The sequence below is a fragment of the Xenia sp. Carnegie-2017 genome, unplaced genomic scaffold (assembly GCF_021976095.1).
Source record: "Xenia sp. Carnegie-2017 unplaced genomic scaffold, XeniaSp_v1 HiC_scaffold_14, whole genome shotgun sequence".
In the NCBI taxonomy this organism is placed as follows: Eukaryota; Metazoa; Cnidaria; class Anthozoa; order Malacalcyonacea; family Xeniidae; genus Xenia; species Xenia sp. Carnegie-2017.
The window spans coordinates 10,452,655-10,479,985 of record NW_025813447.1 but is presented as its reverse complement, the minus strand read 5'-3'; the positions used below and the strand labels follow the sequence as shown (position 1 = coordinate 10,479,985).

The following is a 27,331-nucleotide window of genomic DNA, read 5'->3' as shown; positions in this document are numbered from 1 at the left end:
TGCCTCGCGGATTAATGTGTCCGAATTTTACACAGTTTAAGATGCAGTACACATTCTATATTTTAATGTAGTTCATATAAGAACGTAAAGCGGTGGTTATTGTGCCATCATGGTCGTAGGAAGATCGATAATTAAGGAGGTTCACATTCATATGAGCATGTTATAATTTATATATGCATACATGAATGAAGCCTCCCAATTTTCAACCTTCGTATGGCCCAGACAATACCGACAAAAATTCAAAGTAACAAACGGCTCCTAAACATTACAAAATTATTAAGCTGAACAATGCATGATTATTTTAAATACAGTAATATTAAACAATTAACAATTTCGGAGCGTACATGAATCATCATAATTATGTAGCTGCAGCAATTCGCCCACAAAAGGAAAGGTTTGTTCGAGCAGTACATAGCTTCCTACCAAGTACTAAAACAGTCGAAGGATGTCCTTCGACGAGAAAAAAAATTTTTTTTCGGTGCGGTTAACCATGGGAGGTCAAGCATACCTTTGATACAATTAAGTACGGTATAAAATAAGGCAGCGTTTTGTAACAATACAATCAGGCATAAACAGCAGATTTGTGAGGTGTTAAGTAACAAGAAAAGAAACTTACTTGTTGTATCTTGAAGTGAACCAGAATCTGAAAAAAATGGGTACGTAAAAATGCTTTGCAATTGTGACAGTCGTAACTATGATTGTAGGCTTAATAAATATACCGTAATAGATATCAATTGACAAAATTTTCATTGCTAATAAAGATACTTTATTTGACAAGATTAATGTTAGATCACTGACTTCAATCACCTCGGACACACAAAATTGGTGTAAATATTAAATTGATCGAAACAAACCTCTCGTGAAACGCTTTTTGCTTTAATAAAACACGCAATCTAACTTTATACAACGTAAAAATAGCGAGGAAACGGGCTCGTTGATTTAACAAGCGAACGTTTATCTTGTTTAAGGTACCATTGCCAACTTTTCACAGGCATTATGGGTGGTTTACATTTGTCTTATGCAGCAAAAACGTTAATGGAGGAAACAATGGATTAGGTAGGAAAACAAATGACTTTTATTATTCATTTACACAGCGACAGGTTTTTGAAGATATAGTTCACTTTATTGAATAATAACTTTTTTAATATCCAGCCCTCGAAGATGAAGTTGTCTCAATTTACAGCAAAAACTTCACAAATATTCCCAAGGACAGGGAGCCATTTTATGTAAAAGGTTCATCGATGTGTACTCAACATGAAGACGACGATTTACAATGTTCCAGGTCCCGAACGTTATCCTCAACCCACAAAAATGAAAGAAATTGAGATTGTTGTGCCTGATTTAAAAAACTACAAGAAGTTTTATAAATATACTGTCTACGATCACATTTCTTGTGACTGGAAGAGGTGGTTAGGCCAGCCAATGAATTTTGATTTACACAAGAACCTTACTTCAAACGAAAGTAAGCCAGATTACTAAATGTGAGAATGACGTTGAATAACCACAGCTTAACTTAAAAACTTCATTTTGTTCTTACAGTTAACGAAACAGAATTTAAATCTAAGGTTAAATACAATCCACCAAACGTTAGAGAATGTAATGACTACTGCAAGAATCAACAGCCACGTTTTAATGTACCGGTGAACCCATGGCAGTTAATATAGATCAACTCTTCATACCATTCAAACAATGCCTGCCTGGTTGCAAAGCAACAGAGAACATTCTAAATGTTAGTACGAAACTCAAAAATGGCTTCTATAAGCATTTAAAGATCATAAAGACATACATCTTGCAATATGGAGCCCATCTACGCAATTACAAACCGATAGCAATTTACTGGCTGTTATATTAAACACTTGGAAATCACAAAGTTTGAATAAACATCAAAGGGAAATGATGAAGGTATGAATCTCTATGATATACTTGTAAGAAAAACTACGCAAAGTTATGTTTCATCACTTAAGAAGTATACTTCTTGTACACACTTGCATTTATGTTTCATTATTCTCTTTATTATTTCATTCCTATTAAAATTTCTTCACAGATATCAAACACATTTTGTTAAATAAAGTTGCTCCTCTACATCACATCCCTAAAATGATGTTTGCTGCTTTCGTCCTCTCAATTGTCCTCATTTCAATGCTTATTCTGGACTGCAATTTGTGTTGTCGTAAAAGGAATAATGTATTTGTTGATGACTTGTGGAAAGAATAAAGAAGTGCGAAGACTGCATAAGAGAGACGTCAAACCATGATCAGAAATGGTTTAATAGATGCTGCTGAAAGACACAAATCAAAGAAATGAAGAATACAGAGAACCAGACTGAGTCATCAATAAAATCGATGCAGACACAGGAAATGACCCCAGAAGAAGACTTGAATTAGTTGTGACGTGGTCAGCGTAAATGCAGAAAAATGATGGGTACTAAGTACAATTAAAATAACAAAATTAATATCAGCGTACTGATATAACTATATTTTCCTGGTATCTCGCATTTGAAGTAGCTTGTAAATCTCCGTTTGTCTATTTTGGGAATTATAGACACACCTTGTGTAATCTGCTACATGCTTATTTTTTATTTATTTCTTCTGGATATATAACAAACTTGAATTTTCCTGTGGTCAAGATAGAAATTAAGGCAAAACATTCCGCTATAACAATAATATATGCCATCTAAACTTTATTCGATAAACTTTGTATTGGACGAACTTTCTACTGTAAGGAAATAAACTTTGTATTCGGACGAACTTTCTACTGCATGGAAATAAGCTTTGTATTGGACGAACTTTCTACTGTAAGGAAATAAACTTTGTGATGGACGAACTTTCTACTACATGGAAATAAGCTTTGTATTGGACGAACATTCTACTGTAAGGGAAATAAACTTGTATGGACGAACTTTCTACTGTATGGAAATAAACTTTGTATTGGACGAACTTTCTACTGTATGCAAATAAACTTTGTATTGGACGAACTTTCTACTGTATGCAAATAAACTTTGTATTGAACAACTCTTTAACAAGCACTCTATTACAGGCTCAAAAATGATTATAAATAAAATTAGAAACGATTGTAGAGAGTCATATTTCACGGTCTCTATATTTGTCTGATTTAATCCATGCAGCAAAATCATTTCTGTCGAAAAAAAAACACAGTATTTCTGACGTATTTCTTTGACCACAATTTTTGCCTAGAACAGGATAACATAAAAATTGATGAAGAACAAAACAAGAAACGGCTGAAAGCTACATTGACGTGTTGTATGAACTGTATACTTGTCTAAGAACTCGTGCAGCTTTATCAAAAATCTTTAATTGTTGTCTTTTCCATATAAGAATCTTAATTCATTGATGTTTTCTCTAGGGCGTTCTACTTCCTCGAGCTATTCACTCAAAAGTTTCTCTCAAACATGATCGTCGTTTCGTCGTTATTTATTAGCATACACGCGTATTCAGTTCTGACAGGGCAAACCATTGTCAAATCTATAAGTTTCCTTAGTGCATGTTATTCATTAAAATTAGAAAAATTTAGCAAACACGACTTGTCATACATAACGTCGTTAAATATAACACTAAATGACGTTTATGCCCATATATAGTCTATGAAATGTTACAGTCTATAAAATGTTGGTAGGTATTGCGTTCACTAAAACTACATTCAAAGCTTTACTTTTTCTTGAATTCCCTTATTAGTAATCACATGAATTTATCATTTTTCCGCGTTCAAGGAATTATGTAATTCTTCATACCCAAGCCGGCTGATCTGTTTTGCCCTTACCACATTGAAACATCTTTCCATCTCTTTTTCCTAACAGACGGTCAATTTTGGCGTCCAAAACCTCTAGGTCAGGGCAGGGATTATTGGAAGTTTAACTCGAAAAAGAAAAAAAATCAATTTAACGCTGTTGCCATTACAATACCAAACTTTCACAAATGAAAAAACCCCAGCAAAGTCCAAATGTTAGTAAGTTTCGTAAATAGAAAGAATAGTTGTTCTGAGATTATACATAATCCATTACCAGCCGACAATTTTATAAAGTATAATAAAAACTTCCTCGAATAAAGGTCCAAAACTCAATACTTAAGAAACAAACAAGACAGTTTTTTTACACAGTAATATTTCGAATTTATTACAATTCATCATCGGAATGTTTCTCAAATATTGAGTTAAACATGAACATTTTATTCGGAATATGTTTTCTTATTATACTAAAGGAAAGTATAGCTTTTCTCTATTTGTCGCAGCAAATTCATGCTAGCAAGCTGATTTATTCTGTCTGCTTGCGGATGAATTATGGCGACGATTGATTCAACAAGACATTCTGTAATAAAGTAAATGGTTTGAACCAAAGTAAATGTCAACAACAAGTAAATGGTCAACAACAACAAAAACAGTCCTTCTCAGGACTATACCAACCTGGACGATCTACATTTACAAACATGTAAAGACATTCTGTAATAACGAAAATGCAAATTTCAATTTTTTATGACCTTTCGTGTTTAGAGCAGATTTTTGAACTTTACATGCCTTAATTTTAACACCTAGTTTCCTACTATCGATTGATGTTGTTGACAAATTATAAACAGAGGACCTAGCTCAACTAACACCTTCCTACCGATGATATGGCGATAAAGAGAAAAACTAAGATACGAAAATTTCGCTCCTTCATTAATTGAGCTTTCCTGCTGGCTGTTGCGTGCTCTAACAGTCATTTTTCACATGATTATGATTGATTCTTGAACCCTCACTCTCATGAATAGATGGCCTGCTGTGCTGACGTGCATTATAGAGCTGATTAAGTTTCATGACACGTACGAGCACCGCCACTCATAACAAAACAGCTGCGATTTGTTTTACGTAAAGAGTTACGTACATACTCATACATACGAAAATACGTACATACATACATACATACATACAGACATACAAACATACGAAGTTTGCATCCTTCATTAATTTGGCGCTTCCTGCTTGCTGTTGCGTGCTCTAATAGTCATTTTCACACTTGATTATGATTGATTCTTGACCCCTCCTCTGTGGGTATGCTGTGCTGACGTGCATTATAGAGCTGATTAAGTTTCATGACATTAAAGAAGCTGAATTAGAGCTGAATTGTCGTTGATTCTTGAAAACTCACTCTATAAATAGATGGCCTGCTGTGCTGGCATGCATTATAGAGCTGATTAAGTTTCATGACATTAAAGCTGAATTAGAGCTGAATTATGATTGATTCTTGAACCCTCACTCTCATAAATAGAGTGGCCTGCTGTGTTGACGTGCATTATAGAGCTGATTAAGTTTCATGACACGTACGAGCACCGCCACTCATAATAAAAACAGCTGCGATTGTTTTTACGTAAGATTTATACCTGCTCATTGTAAGTAACGTTCAACTCTGCAAATATCATAGAGCGACTATGGGTGAGTAAAACGATTACCTTGATCATCGAATTTAAAGTTCGTGCTACCAAGTAATTAATTATAAAAATCTTTCATTAAACCTGTAATGCGAATTTGAAATACATAATTATATAATATAAAGAGGCGTGTAAAGACACAATTTATTTATTTGTTACCAAGCTTCTTTTTAAGGTATCTTTGAAAACTTAATATATACTTGGGTAATGTTCGTGGTCTTTGTTTTTGAAACAAGCGCAAAGGTGAATGGAAGAAACCATGGATTAGGTACGATAAAAATAGAAGTCTATGAAATTAAACTAGAATCAAACATAAAATAATATGGTGAATGTGTAATGCTTTTCATATTATTGTATTTTTAACAACAATGTGTACTCGTTCATAAATCAAGATTGTTTATCTTTTTAAATTTCGTGAATGGGAGATGGAAATATCCTGCACTAGGTACAAAAACGACGGCTTTAAACATAATGAAAATGGCATGGTCAACGTTAATATTCATTTTCTATAATTATAGTCCTCAAGGAAGAAGTTGTCTCAATTTATAATGAAAACTTCACTGACATTCCCAAGGACAGGGAGCCCTATTATGTTAAAGTTCAACGATGTATCATCGATAAAGATAAAATTCCTAATTGTGTATTTTGCTGGCCCCAACCAAATACGACGATAGAAGTCGAGATTGTCGTTCCTGATTTAAAAAACTACACAAAATTTTACAAATATATTGTATATCATCACACTTCTTGTTACCTGGAAAAGAAGCGACAGCCGTAGACTTTAATCTACACAAGAATCTACAGCAAACGAAAGTAAGGACTTCTGTATTCTAATTGAAATTTAAACTGAGATCTAAATTTGAAACGCATTTCCTTTTTGTGTTTACAGTTAACGAAACAGAATTTACAACAAAAGTAAAATACAATCCACCAAACGTGAGGGCAATATAATGACTATTGCAAAGCATCCAACCTCGTTTTCATCTGTACAGTGAATATACAAAGGTTGAATTAAATGATCTCTTTATCCCATTCACTCAATGCTTGCCTGGTTGCAAAGCAAATGAGACAATGAAGATTGTCAATATATATGCCATAGATGGTTCAAACCCGATTGAAGTCATTAAAGAACATAAATCTTGCAATCTCTGGAGCACAACACAACAGTCCCCTTAATTCAGCATTTGGGAAGTGGAGAAGAAAGTATACGAATTTGTGCAGTGAACATCAAGATCAGTAATTTAGTTGATTTTGTTTAATGCAGGATGGAAATAATAGAAATTCACAAAAAGTTTATAAGTATCAAAAATAAATCAATGTTTCAATAAAGTTTCAAAATTAAAGCAACAGAACAAAGCTGCAGTGTACTCGCAACGCCAAAATATGCCCAGCAGTACTAAGTGATAACGATACTACCCTCCTAACAACCTTGTACACTACTTCCGGATGGTGATTATCTCGACAACATTAAGTCTTTATTGAACGTATCGCCAGATTTATACGCTCTTCTTGAAATAAAAGCACCATTACATAAAACTTGGCATTAGTGAACCTATTACTTGGTAATTTACTTTTTTTAGTTAACATTCAGCACAATTAGTTATACATCAGATTGATTTAACATCCATCAAAACGATGACAATTTTTGCATTATTTTAAGTATGGAACAAATGGAGAACTACCTTGACCGGAGTTCAGTTTGCTTATGCGATAAAGCATACATATTATTAAGGACAAGTCATCAACAGTTATAATACTAGAATCGCCAAAATTTTATTTGGTTACAATATTTATACTTAGTGTGGTAATCCAAAACTCGTGTTTACAGGAATCTTAAATGCGAAATGGAGTGAATTCCCTCTTCTGTTGTTAAAGGCAGCTTTGCTTGTTGGAGGTACTTCTGGAAAACTGACATCGTCAGAATATTTTCTGGTCATAATTTATTTATCTGAGTTAGAGCTTTTGTACAGTACTTTTTACCAGCACTTCGGTATGAACTACGGCTGTTAAGCGCCTAACTGAATTCAACACATTACGCAATTCATTTTGTTCAGCAATGAGTGACTGAACAAAGTTTTCTCTACGTCATCACGACAAGTTCTTCGATTCAAAGTCGTTCGTTGCCAAGCTTTTTCACTTTCCAACATATTTTGCTGCTTAGTAACAGCTTGAGAATTATGCTTCCGTATTTATTTCGTTTTCCGAATTACTTCTTCAGAAAAAATATTCTCTCATTTGTATCCAGATGCGTCGATAAAATTTTGTAACATTTCAACATCATTGAGAATTCAACACCATTTTCCTCACTCTGTTACAATTTTTGAACTTGTTTCGACTATTGCGGTTTAATGGAGTTTTCAAATGGTTGTGAGAATTTAGCCCGGATTTTAAAATGGCCATATAAAAGCGTAACATCATCAAAATATGTTAAATAGTTTATTGAAAATTATAATGCCACCATCTCATACAAAAATCGCAACTAATAACTACGCCCTAAGAACTCTTTGAACGCTAAGGGGCTGATAACATGATAGCTGGCCCAGAGACTCGAGCCAAACGTTAAATGATTTTAGGAAAGATTTGATACCGACATCAGGACAAATCATCTCAAACAATTTCTGTTTACTGATTTAATAACCACCGAAACATTTAAAAATTCAAACAAACTGAATTTGTAGAATTGTCGAATTACAACAGGATAACGTGTGGCGCTTTGCAATCACAATTGTAATTTTAACAGTTTTGGTCTTTTCTCAGTCCCTTGAAATCATAGGGCTAGCACGCTATCGGGCCAGCTCGCCTCCATATAATCAGGCTCTAAGAGTACTTCATCAGCCATGGTGAAGCAAAAAAAGCAGAAGTTACTGTAAATTTAAAAGCTAAACAGAAGTTAAAGAAGCTTGCATACATTCTTTTGTTTTAGTCTCTGCGATAGATTTAAATGTACAATTAACATTATAAACAATTATACGATGTAATTTTTTATATTATTTTCAACATGTACCATATGCTCCATTTCCGTCAATTAACACAATTATTGAATTGACCGTATTTTTAAAATGGGACTTCACAATGCACTTAGAATGGACAGTACTGACAAGGTTGGTCGTATTAAACGGTTGTTTGTTATAAAATACACCAGTGTTTTGCTTGGCAGAAATACGACTGTCATATAACCGTATTAACGGCAGACCGTAAGGCGGGGTGTCGCAAATTAGGAAAAGTAAAACGCATTACAAAAATGTAAATAGAGCGGAACAAATTTAAAATTCATTCTAAAAGGGAAGACAGTCCTTGAAGTACTAAATGTCGAGTCATCGATATGAACGGAAACCGAGCACGAAAGAAATTAGTCAAAATACACCCACTACGTCTAATAATACAAAGCCGCAATAAGTACTAACATATGGGTACTCCAAATCCTCTTGCAAAACATTCTACCTCAAATACAAAAAAGGGAAATAATTGCAAGAGTTCTTAGTATTTCCTTAGTTAAAAGACACAAAATGATACTTTGAACTATTCTTGTATCATTGAACTATTTTTGTATCATGCGCCAAAAAAGAAAGAGTAAAAATGCTCTTTGCTTAAAAACCTTGAAAAGATTCTGCTGTGGAAAGACATGAGACAAAATTGCGGTGAAAATTCAAAATTACATGATCCTATGACATATATGATGCTGGAAATACAAAAGAAGAAAATCGCCGTTGTAATCAAAACCACGCCACTCCATCATCTCTTTGTTTTAGCAAAGAGATATTCTTCTGGAATATCAATTTGCAGAAAATAAATTTGAAGCCTCACTATTCCTATTATCTCGTTGTTTTAGCAAATCTCGATAAGATATGATTCTGGAAAGACATAGGAAGAAATTGCCGCAAAGAAATTTAAAACCACCCCATCCTACCATCTCTTTGCCTGAACAAACTTCGAGAGCTATTCTTTCGAAAGAAATGAGCAGAATACTGCTGGAAAAGACATGAAAAGAAGATTGCAGAAGAAATATAAAACCAGGCCGTTCGCTTCCATAAAATATTTCTTCTCATTCAAATAATTCTCATTCGCAAATGTCGATATTTCACCTCAATTAAGTCGGAAATTCTAAGCAATTTCTCTTTGATTTTCAAGGTCAAATGGACTTCTTGAAACAGAATGCTTCAAATAATGAAATGCGTTGTGGCAAATGACTCATCCTCAATTATGCAGTTATGTGCAAGGAAATAGTCGATAAGAACATTCGGATGACAAAACAATAGTAGGTACACACTCCATTCCTTTCCTTTAATCGACGCCATTATGTTTGATTCAACTAAATAGCCAGCACCAGCTTACAATTGTCGTCAATCGTCTGTTGTTACCGCTTATAAATGCATCGTGTTGATTGTCATTACGAAAAATCTCTACTCCTATCTCCCAAGTTTTGAAAAAACATCCAAATTTAAAGAACAATCTTTTAGTTTTACGCAATTCATCGAAGTAAGTAAAGTCTCTTCCGCCAGTGTGTTTTTTTTTTAACAAAACGGCTTGTTTGAGAATATAAGACTGTGGGTCCCGCTAAATTCAAACTATATCATCAGTGGCACAGCCAGCTTGATAATAAAGGGGCGGAGGTAGGGTGGGGCAATTTTCACACGTAAAAGTTCTGCCTTCAGTTCTATCGATATACGCATTATTTATTGCATGCACATGTGAATATGGCTCATCCCCCTTCCTAATCGCAGGAACTACCTATGCCATTATAGGACCAACTCTTTCAGTGTGTCTTCAAACACATCCCACCACATACCCCTCCCCCTCCCCCCGATAATTAAAACTTCCAGCAACAATTTTTCCTCGACTTTCAAATTACAGTCAGCATTTTAGCACTACCTAACACAATTTTAGCACAAGCTAACATTACACACAAAAAATTGATTCTGACGAAGTCAATATGTGGTATCCAAAAATGCTGGATCTATATGTTGACTTTGTTTGCACTGGGCTTCAGTCAGAAACATTCTAACACGAAAGGCACAGCTACGAGTATATTCTTTCAAGCTATTCTCAAAGCTTTACTTTTTTTTTGAATTCCCTTATTAGTAATCACATGAGTTTATCATTTTTCCGCGTTCAAGGAATTATGTAATTCTTCATACCCAGGCAGGCTGATCTGTTTTGCCCTTTCCACATTCAAACATCTCTCCATCTCTCTTTCCTAACAGACGGTCAATTTTGGCGTCCAAAACCTCTAGGTCAGAGCAGGGATTATTGGAAATTTAACTTGAAACAGAAAAAGAATCAATTTAACGCTGTTGCCATGACCATACCAAACAAGATTCATTTCGCAATTTTGAAATCTGTGGACGACTTTCACAAATGAAAAAACCCCAGCAAAGTCCAAATGTTAGTAAATTTCGTAAATAGAAAGAATAGTTGTTCTGAGATTATATAAAATCCATTACCAGCCGAAAATTTTATAAAGTATACTAAAAAACTTCCTCCGAATAAAAGGTCCAAAACTCAATACTTAAGAAACAAACAAGACAGTTTTTTTACACAGTAATATTTCGAATTTATTACAATTCATCATCGGATTGTTTCTCAAATATTGATTTAAACATGAACATTTTATTCGGAATATGTTTTCTTATTATACTAAAGGAAAGTATAGCTTTTCTCTATTTGTCGCAGCAAATTCATGCTAGCAAGCTGATTTATTCTGCTTGCGGATGAATTATGGTGACGATTGATTCAACAAGACATTCTGTAATAAAGCAAATGGTTTGAACCAAAGTAAATGTCAACAACAACAAGCAAATGGTCAACAACAACAAAAATAGTCCTTCTCAGGACTATACCAATCCGGACGATCTACATTTACAAACATGTAAAGACATTCTGTAATAACGAAAATGCAAATTTCAATTTTTTATGACCTTTCGTGTTTAGAGCAGATTTTTGAACTTTACATGCCTTAATTTTAACTCCTAGTTTGCTACAATCGATTGATGTTGTTGACATACTATAAACAGACGACCTAGCTCAACTAACCCCTTCACACCGATGATATGGCGATAAAGAGAAAAACTAAGATACGAAAATTTCGCTCCTTAAGATACGAAATTCACAAAAAGTTTATAAGTATAAAAAATAAATCAATGTTTCAATAAAGGTTTCAAAATTAAAGCAACAGAACAGCTGCAGTCAACAATATCGCAACCGCCAACAATATCCCCAACAAATACTAAGTGATAACGATACTACCCTCCCCCCTAACAACCTTGTACTAACTCCGGTTGGTGATTATCTCGACAACATTAAGTCTTTATTGAACGTATCTCCAGATTATACGCTCTTCTTGAAATAAAACTCGTACATAATACTTGGCATTAGCGAACCTATTACTTGGTAATTTACTTTTTTAGTTAACATTCAGCACAATTAGTTATACATCCAATTTAGTTAACATCCATCAAAAACGATGACTTTGCTGCCAGACAATTTTTTGCATTTTTTTTAGTATGGAACAAATGGTGAACTACCTTGACCGGAGTTCGGTTGCTTATGCGATAAGCATGTGTTAATCCTCAAATATCTAATGATGAAATATACATAATATTGGAACAAGTCATCAACAGTTATAATACTAAGATCGCCAAAATTTTATTTGGTTACAATACGAAAATTTCGCTCCTTCATTAATTTAGCTTTCCTGCTTGCTGTTGCGTGCTCTCACAGTCGTTTTTCACATGGTTTTTATTGATTCTTGACCCCTCACTCTCAAACCTCTTAAGATGGCCTGCTGTGCTGATGTGCATTAAAGAGCTGATTAAGTTTCATGACACGTACGAGCACTGCCACTCATAACAAAAACAACTGCGATTGTTTTTACGTAAGAGTTACATGCCTGCTCATAGTAAGTAACGTTCAACTCTGCAAATATCATAGAGCGAACTATGGGTGAGTAAAACAGACTACCTTGATCATCGAATTTAAAAGTTCGTGCTTTACCAAGTCATTAATTATAAAAAATCTTTCATTGAACCTGTAATGCAATTTGAAATACATAATTATGTAATATAAGAGGCGTGTATAGACACAATTTTTATGTATGACCAAGCTTTGTCTTTTAAGGTATCTTTGAAAACTTAATATATACTTGGGTAATGTTCGTGGTCTTTGTTTTTGAAATAAGCGAAAAGGTGAATGGAAGAAACCATGGATTAGGTACAATAAAATATGAAGTCTATGAAATTAAACTTCCTAGAATCAAACATAAAATAATATGGTCAGTCTTAAAATGCTTTTCATATTATTGTATGCATAACAACAATGTGTACTCGTTCATAAATGAAGCTTGTTTATCTTTTTAAATTTGGTGAATGGGAGATGGAAATATCCTGCACTAGGTACAAAAACGACTGCTTTAAACATAATGAAATTGGCATGGTCAACGTTAATATTTCACGATAAAATAAATGCTTCATAAAATCAGCAGTTCACGTGTGTAATAATGAGCATTAAACGATGAATTTTCTGAAAAACAATCTTTGTCTTCTTTAGGTGTCTTTAACAAATTCAAATATACATGTATAATATGTGGGGTGTTCATGAGCAAGAATGTGCATAGTAAAACAGAGAACAAGACTACTAACAATAAACCAGGTACAAAAACAAATAATGATTTGAATCATGATGAAAAAAAGTTAACGTTAATATTGATTTTCTATATTTATAGTCCTCAAGGAAGAAGTTGTCTCAATTTATAATGAAAACTTCGCTGAGATACCGAAGGACAGGGAGCCATATTATGTTAAAGTTCAACGATGTGTCATCGAAAAAGATGAAATTCCTATATGTGTATTTTGTTGGCCCCAACCTATGACATTGACAGAAGTCGAGATTGTCGTTCCTGATTTAAAAAACTACACAAAATTTTACAAATATATTGTATATAATCACACTTCTTGTTACATGAGTACAAACTTAACAGCCTTGAACTTTGATCAACACAAGAATCTATCTTCAAACGAAAGTAAGGACTTCTGTATTTAATTAAAATTTAAACTGAGATCTAAATTTGAAACGCTTTTCGTTTTGTGTTTACAGTTAACGAAACAGAATTTACAACAAAAGTAAAATACAATCCACCAAACGTGAGAAATGTAATACTATTGCAAGCATCCACAACCTCGTTTTCATCTGCACAGTGAATATATAAAGGTTCTTTTACATTATCTCTTTATCCCATTCACTCAATGCTTGCCTGGTTGCAAAGCAACAGAGAAAATGAAGATTGTCAATACAAATAGCATAGATGGTTCAATCCAATTTCAAGTCGTCAGGGAACATATATCTTGCCATCTCTGGAGCACAACACAACAGTCCCAATAATTCAGCATTTTGGAAGTGGAGAAGAAAGTATACGAATTTGTGCAGTGAACATAAAGATCAAGTAATTTAGTTGGTGTTATTGTTTAATGCAGGATGGAAATAATAGAAATTCACAAAAAGTTTATAAGTATAAAAAATAAATCAATGTTTCAATAAAGGTTTCAAAATTAAAGCAACAGAACAGCTGCAGTCGTACTCTCGCAACCGCCAACAATATCCCCAACAAATACTAAGTGATAACGATACTACCCTACCCCCTAACAACCTTGTACTAACTCCGGACGGTGATTATCTCGACAACATTAAGTCTTTATTGAACGTATCTCCAGATTATACGCTCTTCTTGAAATAAAACTCGTACATAATAATTGGCATTAGCGAACCTATTACTTGGTAATTTACTTTTTTAGTTGACATTCAGCACAATTAGTTATACCATCGAAAAATGAGGACTTTGCTGTCAGACAATTTTTTTGCACAAATGGAGAACTACCTCCATTTGAGAGGAGTCGTTCCATGCTTTAGAAAAAACCTTAATGTCTTGTAATAAATCGCCAAGTTCAATGTCAATTTCTTTTGAGTAGACTTTCTCGTTTCTGGATTAATGAAAATAAAAAACGTCGTGATCATGTTCATCAACAGTCACATTATTGCTATATCGCCCTATACTAGATAATCTCTTCTTACAATATTAAAATGTTAATGTCAGCTTCATTAATTATTCTTTTAATGATGCAATTTAAATTCTAGCGAAGTCCTTATCTTCTCTTCTCTTGAAGCTCAATACTTGAAGCCTTGACCGGAGTTCGGTTGCTTATGCGATAAACATGTGTTAATCCTCAAATATCCAATGAGGAAATATACATAATATTGGAACAAGTCATCAACAATTATAATACTAAGATCGCCAAAATTTTATTTGGTTCCAATATTTATACTTAGTGTGAAGTAATCAAATGTCATGATTACAAGAATCTTAAATGCGAAATGGAGTGTATTCCCTCTTATGTTAAAGGCAGCTTTGCTTGTTGGTACTTCTGGAAAACTGACATCGTCAGAATAATTTTCTGGCTATAATTTATTTATCTAGTTAGAGCTTTGTACAGTACTTTTACTGAGCATCATGGCTGCAATAAATTTACGACTTTTGTTATTGCTCCGCAGAAAACATTTATTTCGATATCTTTGGTGTAGAAGAAAAATGCTAGGCTTGTGAAAAAAACAAAAAAGAAGGTTCTGGGTCCGACGGCTTTACGAGGAACGGAAGGAGAAAGGTGAATATTACAATCTTGTGAAAGATCTCAAGCTCTACGATCAACTAATGTTCTTCAAATATTTTCGTATGTCTCCAAAAACATATGAGAAACTTTTTGGATACGTAGCTAGTGATCATACAAAATGTACGACAAAAATGCGTGAACCTATTGGTCCAGATGAACGACTTTCAATAACTTTACGATATCTTACTACTGGTGATGCACATACAACAATAAGTGCCAACTATCGAATGAGTTCCACCACTGTTGGGAGAATCATCAATGAAACTTGTGATGCCCTGTGGAATAGGTTGTCTGAACAAAAAATACATAAAAGCTCCAAGAACTGAAAATGAATGGAATAATATTGCCAAAGAATTCGAGAACCGGTGGAATTTTCCAAACTGCATTGGTGCAATTGATGGGAAACATGTTGTTATGTTTGCACCTGCAGGCTTGGCATCTGGATACTTCAATTACAAGAAAAATCACAGTATAGTTTTGTTGGCCGTTTGCGAAGCAACATATAAATTCACTCTTGTTGATATTGGGGATAGTGGAAGGCAGAGTGATGGCAGTGTCTACAATAATAGCCACATGGGATATGCAATTGATTCTTGATTGATTCTTGAACCCTCACTCTCATAAATAGATGGCCTGCTGTGCTGACGTGCATTACAGAGCTGATTAAGTTTCATGACATTAAAGCTGAATTAGAGCTGAATTATGATTGATTCTTGAACCCTCGCTCTCATAGATGGCCTGCTGTGCTGACGTGCATTATAGATCAAGATATGATCTTCGCACTTTGCTGGACAATTTAAGCAATCGTCTCAGGACCTGAAAAATCAGGTGACTCAACGGGATTCGAACCCATGACCTCTGCGGTGCCGGTGCAGTGCTCTGACCTACTGAGCTATGAAGTCACACAGTAGTGAGCAGGTCAATATTGTTGGGCTCATGTTTACGTGTGACGATTCCTTAAATTGTCCAGCAAAGTGCGAAGATCATATCTTGATTTAATTTCAAATACCGCACTTCATAAAACATTCGTGCATTATAGAGCTGATTAAGTTTCATGACACGTACGAGCACCGCCACTCATAACAAAAACAGCTGTGATTGTTTTTACGTAAGAGTTACATGCCTACTTATTGTAAGTAACGTTCAACTCTGCAAATATAATAGAGCAAACTATGGGTGAGTACAACAGACTACCTTGATCATCGAATTTAAAAGTTCGTGCTTTACCGAGCCATTAATTATAAAAAATCTTTCATTGAACTTGTAATGCGAATTTGAAATACATAATTATGTGATATAAGAGGCGTGTATAGACACAATTTTTTATGTATGACCAAGCTTTGTCTTTTTAAGGTATCTTTGAAAACTTAATATATACTTGGGTAATGTTCGTGGTCTTTGTTTTTGAAATAAGCGAAAAGGTGAATGGAAGAAACCATGGATTAGGTACAATAAAATATGAAGTCTATGAAATTAAACGTCCTAGAATCAAACATAAAATAATATGGTCAGTGTTAATAATGCTTTTCATATTATTGTATGTATAACAACAATGTGTACTCGTTGATAAATGTAGCTTGTTTATCTTTTTAAATTTGGTGAATGGGAGATGGAAATATCCTGCACCATGGCCTACTCAAATTACACGGCCTGATATCTTGCCATAGCAAGGCCAAAAATGCAAGGCCATTGAATTTTCCGGCGGTGCTCTTCGAAATTTTGATCTTCTTCCTTCAAAATTGTTCATTGGCCTTACTTTATGGTATAATCTTGTAGCTAAAAGTCTAGCAATCATTTCAAGAGTTTATTCGCTGAAATTGGTTTATTTTTCGCCGAGAAATCATAGTTTATAAATTGGTGCGATCGGCGATTGTTTTGTTTATCAAGCGCTCGTCTTCATTCGAAAATTTTAGCTCTTAAATCTATCGTGGATTATCTATATTTGGTATCTATGTGTTCCTGGTACTCTCGTCTACATTTCTACAAGATTTTTGGAGTCGAATTGTATACATTTTTTCTTTTATTTACGAAAATCTTCAAACCCATAATTATAGCGATGGTGCTTCCTATTTTCAACGGTGTCCTTCCTACTCCAACTACGCCTAAGAAAATTTCATCAAATCCAACGATTTCATTGGTAAATCATACTATCCCTTACCTTTTCAAGCTTCCTCATTAATTGGAACTTAAAATAGAATGGTATGTTGAAAAGAACAATAACAGTTCTCATTCAAAGCTTTACTATTTTTTGAATTCCCTTATTTGTAATCACATGAATTTATCATTTTTCCGCGTTCAATGAATTATGTAATTCTTCATACCCAAGCCGGCTGATCTGTTTTGCCCTTTCCACATTCAAACATCTCTCCATCTCTCTTTCCTAACAGACGGTCAATTTTGGCGTCCAAAACCTCTAGGTCAGAGCAGGGATTATTGGAAGTTTAACTTAAAACAGAAAAAGAATCAATTTAACGCTGTTGCCATGACCATACCAAACAAGATTCATTTCGCAATTTTGATATCTGTGGACGACTTTCACAAATGAAAAAACCCCAGCAAAGTCCAAATGCTGGTAAGTTTCGTAAATAGAAAGAATAGTTGTTCTGAGATTATACAAAATCCATTACCAGCCGACAATTTTATAAAGTTTAATAAAAAACTTCCTCCGAATAAAAGGTCCAAAACTCAATACTTAAGAAACAAACAAGACAGTTTTTTTACACAGTAATATTTCGAATTTATTACAATTCATCATCGGATTGTTTCTCAAATATTGAGTTAAACATGAACATTTTATTCGGAATATGTTTTCTTATTATAGTAAAGGAAAGTATAGCTTTTCTCCATTTGTCGCAGCAAATTCATGCTAGCAAGCTGAGTAATTCTGCTTGTGGATGAATTATGGCGACGATTGATTCAACAAGACATTCTGTAATAAAGTAAATGATTTGAACCAAAGTAAATGTCAACAACAACAAAAACAGTCCTTCTCAGGACTATACGAACCTGGACGATCTACATTTACAAACATGTAAAGACATTCTGTAATAAAGAAAATGCAAATTTCAATTTTTTATGACCTTTCGTGTTTAGAGCAGATTTTTGAACTTTACATGCCTTAATTTTAACACCTAGTTTCCTACTATCGATTGATGTTGTTGACAAATTATAAACAGACGACCTAGCTCAACTAACACCTTCACACCGATGATATGGCGATAAAGAGAAAAACAAACATACGAAAATTTCGCTCCTTCATTAATTTAGCTTTCCTGCTTGCTGTTGCGTGCTCTCACAGTCGTTTTTCACATGATTATGATTGATTCTTGACCCCTCACTCTCATAAACGTCAATGAAAGATTTTCTATAATTAATGACTTGGTAAAGCACGAACTTTTAAATTCGATGATCAAGGTAGTCTGTTTTACTCGCCCATAGTTCGCTCTATGATATTTGCAGAGTTGAACATTACTTACAATGAGCAGCATGAACTCTTACGTAAAACAATTGCAGTTGTTTTGTTATGATGCAGTGCTCGTACATGTCATGAACAATCATAATGATGATTAAGATGCCTGCTGCTGACGTGCATTATAGAGCTGATTAAGTTTCATGACACGTACGAGCACTGCCACTCATAACAAAAACAACTGCGATTGTTTTTACGTAAGAGTTACATGCCTGCTCATTGTAAGTAACGTTCAACTCTGCAAATATCATAGAGCGAACTATGGGTGAGTAAAACAACTACCTTGATCATCGAATTTAAAAGTTATGCTACATTAATTATAAAAATCTTTCATTGAACCTGTAATGCGAATTTGAAATACATAATTATGTGATATAAGAGGCGTGTATAGACACAATTTTTTATGTATGACCAAGCTTTGTCTTTTTAAGGTATCTTTGAAAACTTAATATATACTTGGGTAATGTTCGTCGTCTTTGTTTTTGAAATAAGCGAAAAGGTGAAAGGAAGAGACCATGGATTAGGTACAATAAATTATGAAGTCTATGAAATTAAACTTCATAGAATCAAACATAAAATAATATGGTGAATGTTAATAATGCTTTTCATATTATTGTATGTATAACAACAATGTGTACTCGTTCATAAATCAAGATTGTTTATCTTTTTAGATTTCGTGAATGGGAGATGGAAATATCCTGCAATAGGTACAAAAACGACGGCTTTAAACATAATGAAAATGGCATGGTCAAAGTTTATATTCATTTTCTATAGTTCCAGTCCTCAAGCAAGAAGTTGTCTCAATTTATAATGAAAACTTCACTGACATTCCGAAGGACAGGGAGCCATATTATATTAAAGTTCAACGATGTATCAACGATAAAGATAATGTTCCTACATGTTCATTATGTTGGCCCCAACCTATGACATTGACAGAAGTCGAGATTGTCGTTCCTGATTTAAAAAACTACACAAAATTTTATAAATATATTGTATATAATCACACTTCTTGTTACTGGAAATGAACTTAACAGCCTTGAACTTTAATCTACACAAAAATCTATCTTCAAACGAAAGTAAGGACTTCTGTATTTAATTAAAATTTAAACTGAGATCTAAATTTGAAACGCTTTTCCTTTTGTGTTTACAGTTAACGAAACAGAATTTACAACAAAAGTAAAATACAATCCACCAAACGTGAGAACATGTAATGACTATTGCAAGCATCCACAACCTCGTTTTCATCTGCACAGTGAATATACAATGGTTTTTTACATTATCTCTTTATCCCATTCACTCAATGCTTGCCTGGTTGCAAAGCAACAGAGAAAATGAAGATTGTCAATACAGTATTCCTAGATGCTTCAAACCAATTTCAAGTCGTCAGGGAACATATATCTTGCAGTCTCTGGAGCACAACACAACAGTCCCATTAATTCAGCATTTTGGAAGTGGAGAAGAAAGTATACGAATTTGTGCAGTGAACATCAAGATCAAGTAATTTAGTTGGTGCTATTGTTTAATGCAGGATGGAAATAATAGAAATTCACAAGAAGTTTATAAGTATAAAAAAAAATAAATGAATGTTTCAATAAAGGTTTCAAAATTAAAGCAACAGAACAGCTGCAGTCGTAACTCTCGCAACCGCCAACAATATCCCCAACAAATACTAAGTGATAACGATACTACCCTCCCCCCTAACAACCTTGTACTAACTCCGGATGGTGATTATCTCGACAACATTAAGTCTTTATTGAACGTATCTCCAGATTATACGCTCTTCTTGAAATAAAACTCGTACATAATACTTGGCATTAGCGAACCTATTACTTGGTAATTTACTTTTTTAGTTAACATTCAGCACAATTAGTTATACATCCAATTTAGTTAACATCCATCAAAAACGATGACTTTGCTGCCAGACAATTTTTTGCATTTTTTTAGTATGGAACAAATGGAGAACTACCTTGACCGGAGTTCGGTTGCTTATGCGATAAACATACATATTATTGGAACAAGTCATCAACAGTTATAATACTAAGATCGCCAAAATTTTATTTGGTTACAATATTTATACTTAGTGTGAAGTAATCAAAACTCGTGTTTACAGGAATCTTAAATGCGAAATGGAGTGAATTCCCTCTTATGTTAAAGGCAGCTTTGCTTGTTGGAGGTACTTCTGGAAAACTGACATCGTCAGAATAATTTTCTGGTCATAATTTATTTATCTAGTTAGAGCTTTGTACAGTACTTTTACCAACGCTAGAGCCGCCACATCATGAAATTCTTTACGGCTGTTAGCCTGCCTTAACTGAATTCAACACATTACGCAATTCATTTTGTTCAACAATTAGTGACTGAACAAGTTTTCTCTACGTCATCACGACAAGTTCTTCGATTCAAAGTCATTCGTTGCCAAGCTTTTCACTTTCAACATATTTTGCTGCTTAAGTAACAGCTTGAGTATACTTCCCGTGTTAAACTCCGTTTTGCTCAATTACTTCTTCCGAAAAAAATATTCTCTCATTTGTATCAGATGCGTCGATATAATTTTGGTAACATTTCAACATCATTGAGAATTCAACCCCATTTTCCTCACTCTGTTCACAATTTTTGAACTTGTTTCGACTGCGCGGTTTAATGGAAGTTTTCAAATGGTTGTAGAATTTGAAACCCGGATTTTAAAATGGCCGTATAAAAGCGTAACGTCATCAAAAATATGTTAAATAGTTTATTTGAAAATTATAATGCCACCATCTCATACAAAAATTGCAACTAATAACTACGCCCTAAGAACTCTTTGAACACTAAGGGGCTGATAACATTATCAGGGTAGCCGGGACTCGGCCAAACGTTAAATGATTTTGGAAAAGATTTAATACTTGACATCAGACAAATCATCTCAAGCAATTTCACAATATTCTGATTTAAAAACTACCCAAAACATTTAAAATTAAAACAACCAATTTGCCCGAATTATCGAATTACAACAGGAATAACGTGTGGCGCTTTGCAAACACAGTTGTAATTTTTAACATTGAAGTTTTGGCCTCTCTCAGTCCCTTGAAATCATAGGGCTGGCACGCTATCCGGGCCAGCTCGCCTCCATATAATCAGGCTCTAAGAGTAATTCATCAGCCAGTATTGAAGCAAGAAAAAAGCAGAAGTTACTGTAAAGTTACTGTAAAAATTTAAAAGCTAAACGAAGTTAAAAGAGGCTTGCATATTTATTCTTTTGTTTTAAGTCCTCTGCGAGAGATTTAAATTTACAATCAACATTATAAACAATTATACGATGTAATTTTTTTATATTGTTTTCAACATGTACCATATGCTCCATTTCCGTCAATTAACACAATTATTATTTCAATTGACCGTATTTAAAATGGGACTTCACAATGCACCCGTGGACAGTACTGACAGGTTGGTCGTATTAAACGGTTGTTTGTTATAAAATACACCAGTGTTTTGCTTGTATAGAAATACGACCGTCATATAACCGTATTAACGGCAGACCGTAAGGCGGGGTGTCACTGTTTGACCAAATTAGGAAAAGTAAAACGCATTACAAAAATGTAAAAATAGAGCGAACAAATTAAAAATTCATTCTAAAAAGGGAAGACAGTCCTTGAAGTACTAAATGTCGAGTCATCGATATGAACGGAAACCGAGCACGAAAGAAAGAAATTAGTCAAAATACACCCACTACGTCTAATAATACAAAGAAGCCGCAATAAGTACTAACATGGGTACTCCAAATCCTCTTGCAAAACATTCTACCTCAAATACAAAAAGGGAAATAATTGCAAGAGTTCTTAGTATTTCGCCAGTTAAAAGACACAAAAATGATACTTTGAACTATTCTTGTATCATTGAACTATTTTTGTATCATGACGCCAAAAAAAAGAAGAGTAAAAAATGCTCTTTGCTTTAGAAAACCTTGAAAAGATTCTGCTGTTGGAAAGACATGAGACAAAATTGCGGTGAAAATTCAAAAATTACATGATCCTATGACATATATGATGCTGGAAATACAAAAGAAGAAAATCGCCGTTGTAATCAAAACCACGCCACTCCATCATCTCTTTGTTTTAGCAAAGAGATATTCATCTCTTTGTTTTAGCAAAGAGGTATTCTTCTGGAATATCATTAGCAGAAAATCGCCTTTGAAATTTGAAACGTCACCTTCCTATTATCTCGTTGTTTTAGCAAATGTCGATAAGATATGATTCTGGAAAGACATAGGAAGAAAATTGCCGCAAAGAAATTTAAAACCACACCATCCTACCATCTCTTTGCCTTAACAAACTTCGAAGAGCTATTCTTTCGAAAGAAATGAGCAGATACTGCTGGAAAGACATGAAAAAAAGATTGCAGAAGAAATATAAAACCAGGCCGTTCGCTTCCATAAAATATTTCTTCCCATTCAAATAATCCTCATTCGCAAATGTCGATATTTCACCTCAATTAATTCGGAAATTCTAAGCAACTTCTCTTTGATTTTCAAGGTCAAATGGACTTCTTGAAACAGAATGCTTCAAATGATGAAATGCGTTGTGGCAGATGACTCATCCTCAATTATGCAGTTATGTGCAAGGAAATAGTCGATAAGAGCATGCGGGTGACACAATAATACGCGAAACTGATCCTTAATCCAATCTCTGACAAATATGTCATTTATAGCCGAGTACTAGGCTCCGGATTAGTGATCAATTTTGTGTATTTATAGAACGCAAATTTATCACCAACGTTTTGGTGTTTACTCATCGTAGAAACAATAAAGACTTCAAAGAAATAAACACTGATAATAATCTGAAGTTTACATCGCAAGACCAAACCCAAGGGATGACTAGGCCACAAAAATAACCCAACTAAACGCAACAAAGGCCACTGTGCTGCACGTAAAGCAGTAACCTTTGAGCTTTGCTTCATGTAACTACGTCAATTATAGGCTAATTAAAACACTGTTTAACACAATCGGAAGCGCACTTGTGCCGTTTGCAATTCCTCTCGCAATTATTTCAGTTTTGACAATACGTTACAGTTAAATTCACACCTACGAATGTACTTTATTAGTTTCAATGTTTTACGGAAAGAACCAACAACGAAGTACTAAGAACCATTGCAGTTAAATGAAATCCAATTTTCTGTATATATTTTTCTAGAAAAGGCCTTAGAGCGATGATGATCTTCAGATCTTTCTATATAATCGTCATGGACCATACGGTCTATACTACACGGTCAAAACTATTTGTTGTTTTGAAAAAGGTTTTTCTATATTATTGACAGCTCTCGCTCACACGATTTCTTTTTCTTATCTATAACGAGCTAAATTATCAAAATTTTGTTCCTTAAGCTTGGAAGAATAAAGTAAAAGAATGCTTGTGATTGAATGTACTATATAGCAATCATACATTGATAAAGACTGGAGAAACTGTATCTGTAAAGTAGATTTATTGTACACACATGATGTGATGACAACCATCATTTAATATGAAATCAATTAGCCGTTGAGCGTTTTCCTATCAAAACAACTGGGAAAATATAAAATACCCAAGTCACTTTACATCATGCTAATTAAAACCCACCAGAAGTCGTCAAAAACAATTCCGGACATTTATAAAAAATAGCAAGTTTTAAGGCGTGTTATGTGCGATCACGCATGCGTTTCTGAAGAACTTGGGTGGGACAACTTCCACTGTATTTTTCATGAACCTACAGGAACCTTCGAGAATTAAAAAATTTTACGACATGATCTATTTTACTTTACAGAAATCAATAAAAGCATTATTTTTTTTCTTGCATTGCGTGTTGTTGCGTAAATAAGTTATGAAGGAATGCTAACCTCAACAGCGCAATACAGTATATCAAAAATAACCTAAAGAGTATTCATCCTTCTGCTGCACCATTATTTGTCAAAAGGAAATGGTTAACCCAACAAAATAAAGTGCGGTTCACCATGCAGTGAAAAACAAGTCTTGCATCATTATAAATATAAAAAACGCAAACACCATAAATCATTTACAAGTGTTCAAAAGTCAGCGAACAGTTGCTTACATCGAAAAGAAAGACGATTTGCAAAAAACGATCAACCAATTTTTCTGCAAGCAAAATGGGTAAGTTATACATTCTATTTGTTTTTCTAATTGCACCATAAAGAAGTATTACTAGGTTCAATTTATCGTATGCACTTCATGATGACTATTTATGCGCCGATTTTAAAGCACCATTGAGTAGTGTTAACCTTGTATAGTAGCCAAAACTATGTGTCGTCGATGCATACAATGTATAGATTACATATTGTTTTAAATTCTGCAACAATTCGCTGTCGCATTGTGCAATTGCGCTAATTAAACAAAGAAACAGCATTGTATAAAAAAATTGTTGAAAGAAACAGCACGATTGTTTGTTGTATACCATGCTGATTGCCATTACCAATTTATTCAATCGTTTTTTCGTATTCAATTTAGCTATAAAATTTGTTACAATAATGACCCTTAATCAATGATCATGAAGCATTATGTTTGACAAAGTCCTCGGTGTCAAAGAATCTCTGTTGAAGTAATTCCACAAAATTCTTTAAATGAACCTAGAGTAGAGACGTTCACATGAATTAAGAATATAGCATAGGGTCAATTTTTTTCACACACGGTTTGATATGTACATGGTTCAACAGCGCAGGAAGTATGTATAGAAAACATTTAAATTTTTTTTTGTAAACTATGCCCTAAAAAGTTAACTAAATGACATTAAAAAATATCATTACGGGAAGTTACAAAGGACAATAGGGCCAATAGGGTGAAATATCATTTTGAATCCCTGCATCTCTTAAACAAATTGTTGATGAATATATCGAATGATCAAATAATATATGTATATTGATTATTGATATAAAAAAGATAAGAATAATTCACGCCACTCTTGACCTCCAATGACCTGATGTTTACATTTGTGTCTTTGTTCTTTATCACTCTTTGTAAGACGCTCATTTGAGAGCAACATTCATTGCATTGCTATAAAAATACTTTTAACACTGTACCATCTCCAGTATGTTGGGTTCAAAATAGACGCTGGTTTTAGTATGACTTACAAAATGGCTTATCAATTTGTATAAAATATTTCATAGTTGAGCAAAGTAAATGATAGCTGTAATTTTAAATTCATAAATGCGTTTATGCCTTTGGTTGTGAATTTAATAAAATCCTACCAATCAATTGGCAGATTTAATATATTTTGCATCAGGTACTGATTGCGCTTTTATCTTTCATCACAGATCGATATTTTTTAAGAAGTAAAAAGGAAGTTTATGTTATTGTTTTAACACTATGCCAGCTCTGTGCAGCAGCAGGTAAACATACAAAACTAAACATGTTGAATTTACTGATTGTATAATGAAATAGTCGTTCTTTATTTTTCATTTGGTTTCTCACAATTGAAAATTGTTCGTCCACAGACAAGCCAAATTAATATGTACTTATATTTCCAGCCAAGAAAACGTGTGAACCTCAGGAAGATGTTGTGTCCATATACAGTGACAAATTTGACGAAGCCCCCCCCCCTCAAGGCTTCGGACCATATTTCATCAAAATACACCGCTGTGCAGAATATTCACAAACTCACTATCCGTCGAAACCAGTGAGATGGCAAAAGATAGGCATCGTACTGAGAGACTCACTGACGTTTAAATATTACGAATACATTTTACATAATCACACCAAGTGTAAATGCTCCACCAATTTAACAGTCTTTCAATACAACAGAGAAAGGCGTGTAGGTAAGTGAAAACATACATAATATTACGTTATAGCACACCCCGAACTTAATTCCCACCGAAAAGATTAATGCTATTCCATAAGCTTTTCATTTCATTGTTTAAGCAAATTTTTATTATTTCACCATACAGTCACGGGGGGAATGCACCTCTTATCCTGCATACTTGTCCACTCCCGAAGTGAGGGATTTTGAGTAATATCAATTGTACGATAAGAACAAGAAAATGCATGCGCTGATTGGTCTCTTGCCGAGTTTGCAATTTGCATTAGCCTTTGCATCCGACCAGAGCTTATTCAATAAATTCAATCAAAAATAATTTGCAAATAATCAATCAACGATAATTTGCAAATCAATCATGAATATATATAGAGAATGAATTAGAAGTTTTTTTTAATATTTATCTGTTTTGCATTACTGTTAATTTATAAAAAGATGTTTTACGCGTTTGCACTGGCTCATTGCAAAACCTCAAAGAGTGAGATCTCTCGACCATTGGTCACGGGCTTCCACTCATCTGCTCTCGAGAGATGTCAATGTCAAGAAATAATAGTTTTCTGTTTTGTTCGATTTCAGCTGTGAATGTGATGTTAGGGTGCTCTCGGTTCAGATAGTCAAGAAAGAGAGGGACGTGATCGGAGGGATGAAAAAGTAAAAAACAGTCGTCAACTTAGCGTCGGTAAAGTAGTGGTTTGAATGAAGAAGGACATTTATTAAGCCAGGATTGTTCGTGAGAGGACATGAATATATCAGCAAAGAGAGGGCCCAATGGACTGCCCATAGCCACACCATCAATTTGCTGGTACATTTTCCCGTTAAAGATAAAGTGACAGTTCTTAACAGCTAGAGAGTAGTTTTCAAATTCTGTTGCAGTGAGTCCGTTGAAGTACTTGTGGTTGTTAAAAATGCTATTGGATATTATGCGGATGGTTTCGTCAACAGGTATGTTAGTAAATAGGGATACGACATCAAAACTAGCAAGGACAACATTACTGGAGTTGATTTCGCAGTTTACGATTTCT

At 34.1% G+C, this 27,331-nt stretch overlaps 3 protein-coding genes and 4 long non-coding RNA genes across 8 annotated transcripts; 6 read left to right on the top strand and 1 right to left on the bottom strand.

Annotated features, from left to right (window-relative positions):
- Positions 1 to 1,413: 1,413 nt before the first annotated feature.
- Positions 1,414 to 1,588, top strand: LOC124435633. The gene is made up of 2 exons (XR_006945109.1): positions 1,414 to 1,462; positions 1,540 to 1,588. It is a non-coding gene; the product is annotated as an uncharacterized LOC124435633 (long non-coding RNA).
- Positions 1,589 to 5,402: 3,814 nt separating this feature from the next.
- On the top strand, positions 5,403 to 6,195 carry LOC124435247. Its single transcript, XM_046985187.1, has 3 exons — positions 5,403 to 5,421; positions 5,593 to 5,685; positions 5,936 to 6,195. The coding sequence occupies exons 1-3, from the start codon at positions 5,418 to 5,420 to the stop codon at positions 6,193 to 6,195; spliced, it is 357 nt and encodes a 118-aa protein (XP_046841143.1). The 5' UTR covers positions 5,403 to 5,417.
- Positions 6,196 to 12,226: 6,031 nt separating this feature from the next.
- Positions 12,227 to 20,150, top strand: LOC124435570. Of its 2 annotated transcripts, none has more exons than XM_046985577.1 (5): positions 12,227 to 12,356; positions 12,531 to 12,623; positions 12,960 to 13,061; positions 13,135 to 13,431; positions 13,506 to 13,962. In XM_046985577.1, exons 1-5 carry the CDS (start codon positions 12,353 to 12,355, stop codon positions 13,607 to 13,609), a joined length of 600 nt encoding a protein of 199 aa, XP_046841533.1. In that variant the 5' UTR covers positions 12,227 to 12,352; the 3' UTR covers positions 13,610 to 13,962. The 2 variants fall into 2 exon arrangements, with proteins under 2 accessions (XP_046841533.1, XP_046841532.1); XM_046985576.1 differs by lacking the exon at positions 13,506 to 13,962 and adding an exon at positions 19,690 to 20,150 and having other exon boundaries at positions 12,268 to 12,356.
- Positions 16,253 to 18,048, top strand: LOC124435598. The gene is made up of 3 exons (XR_006945072.1): positions 16,253 to 16,516; positions 17,125 to 17,269; positions 17,458 to 18,048. It is a non-coding gene; the product is annotated as an uncharacterized LOC124435598 (long non-coding RNA).
- LOC124435626 lies at positions 16,874 to 18,509 on the bottom strand. The gene is made up of 2 exons (XR_006945101.1): positions 18,311 to 18,509; positions 16,874 to 17,515 (listed from the first exon to the last, which is right to left on the bottom strand). It is a non-coding gene; the product is annotated as an uncharacterized LOC124435626 (long non-coding RNA).
- LOC124435588 lies at positions 18,867 to 19,558 on the top strand. Its single transcript, XR_006945059.1, has 3 exons — positions 18,867 to 18,970; positions 19,211 to 19,246; positions 19,314 to 19,558. It is a non-coding gene; the product is annotated as an uncharacterized LOC124435588 (long non-coding RNA).
- A 4,141-nt stretch (positions 20,151 to 24,291) lies between the features above and the next one.
- Positions 24,292 to 26,953, top strand: LOC124435578. The gene is made up of 4 exons (XM_046985588.1): positions 24,292 to 24,655; positions 25,813 to 25,887; positions 26,026 to 26,313; positions 26,886 to 26,953. The coding sequence occupies exons 1-4, from the start codon at positions 24,652 to 24,654 to the stop codon at positions 26,921 to 26,923; spliced, it is 405 nt and encodes a 134-aa protein (XP_046841544.1). The 5' UTR covers positions 24,292 to 24,651; the 3' UTR covers positions 26,924 to 26,953.
- The last annotated feature ends 378 nt before the right edge of the window (positions 26,954 to 27,331 follow it).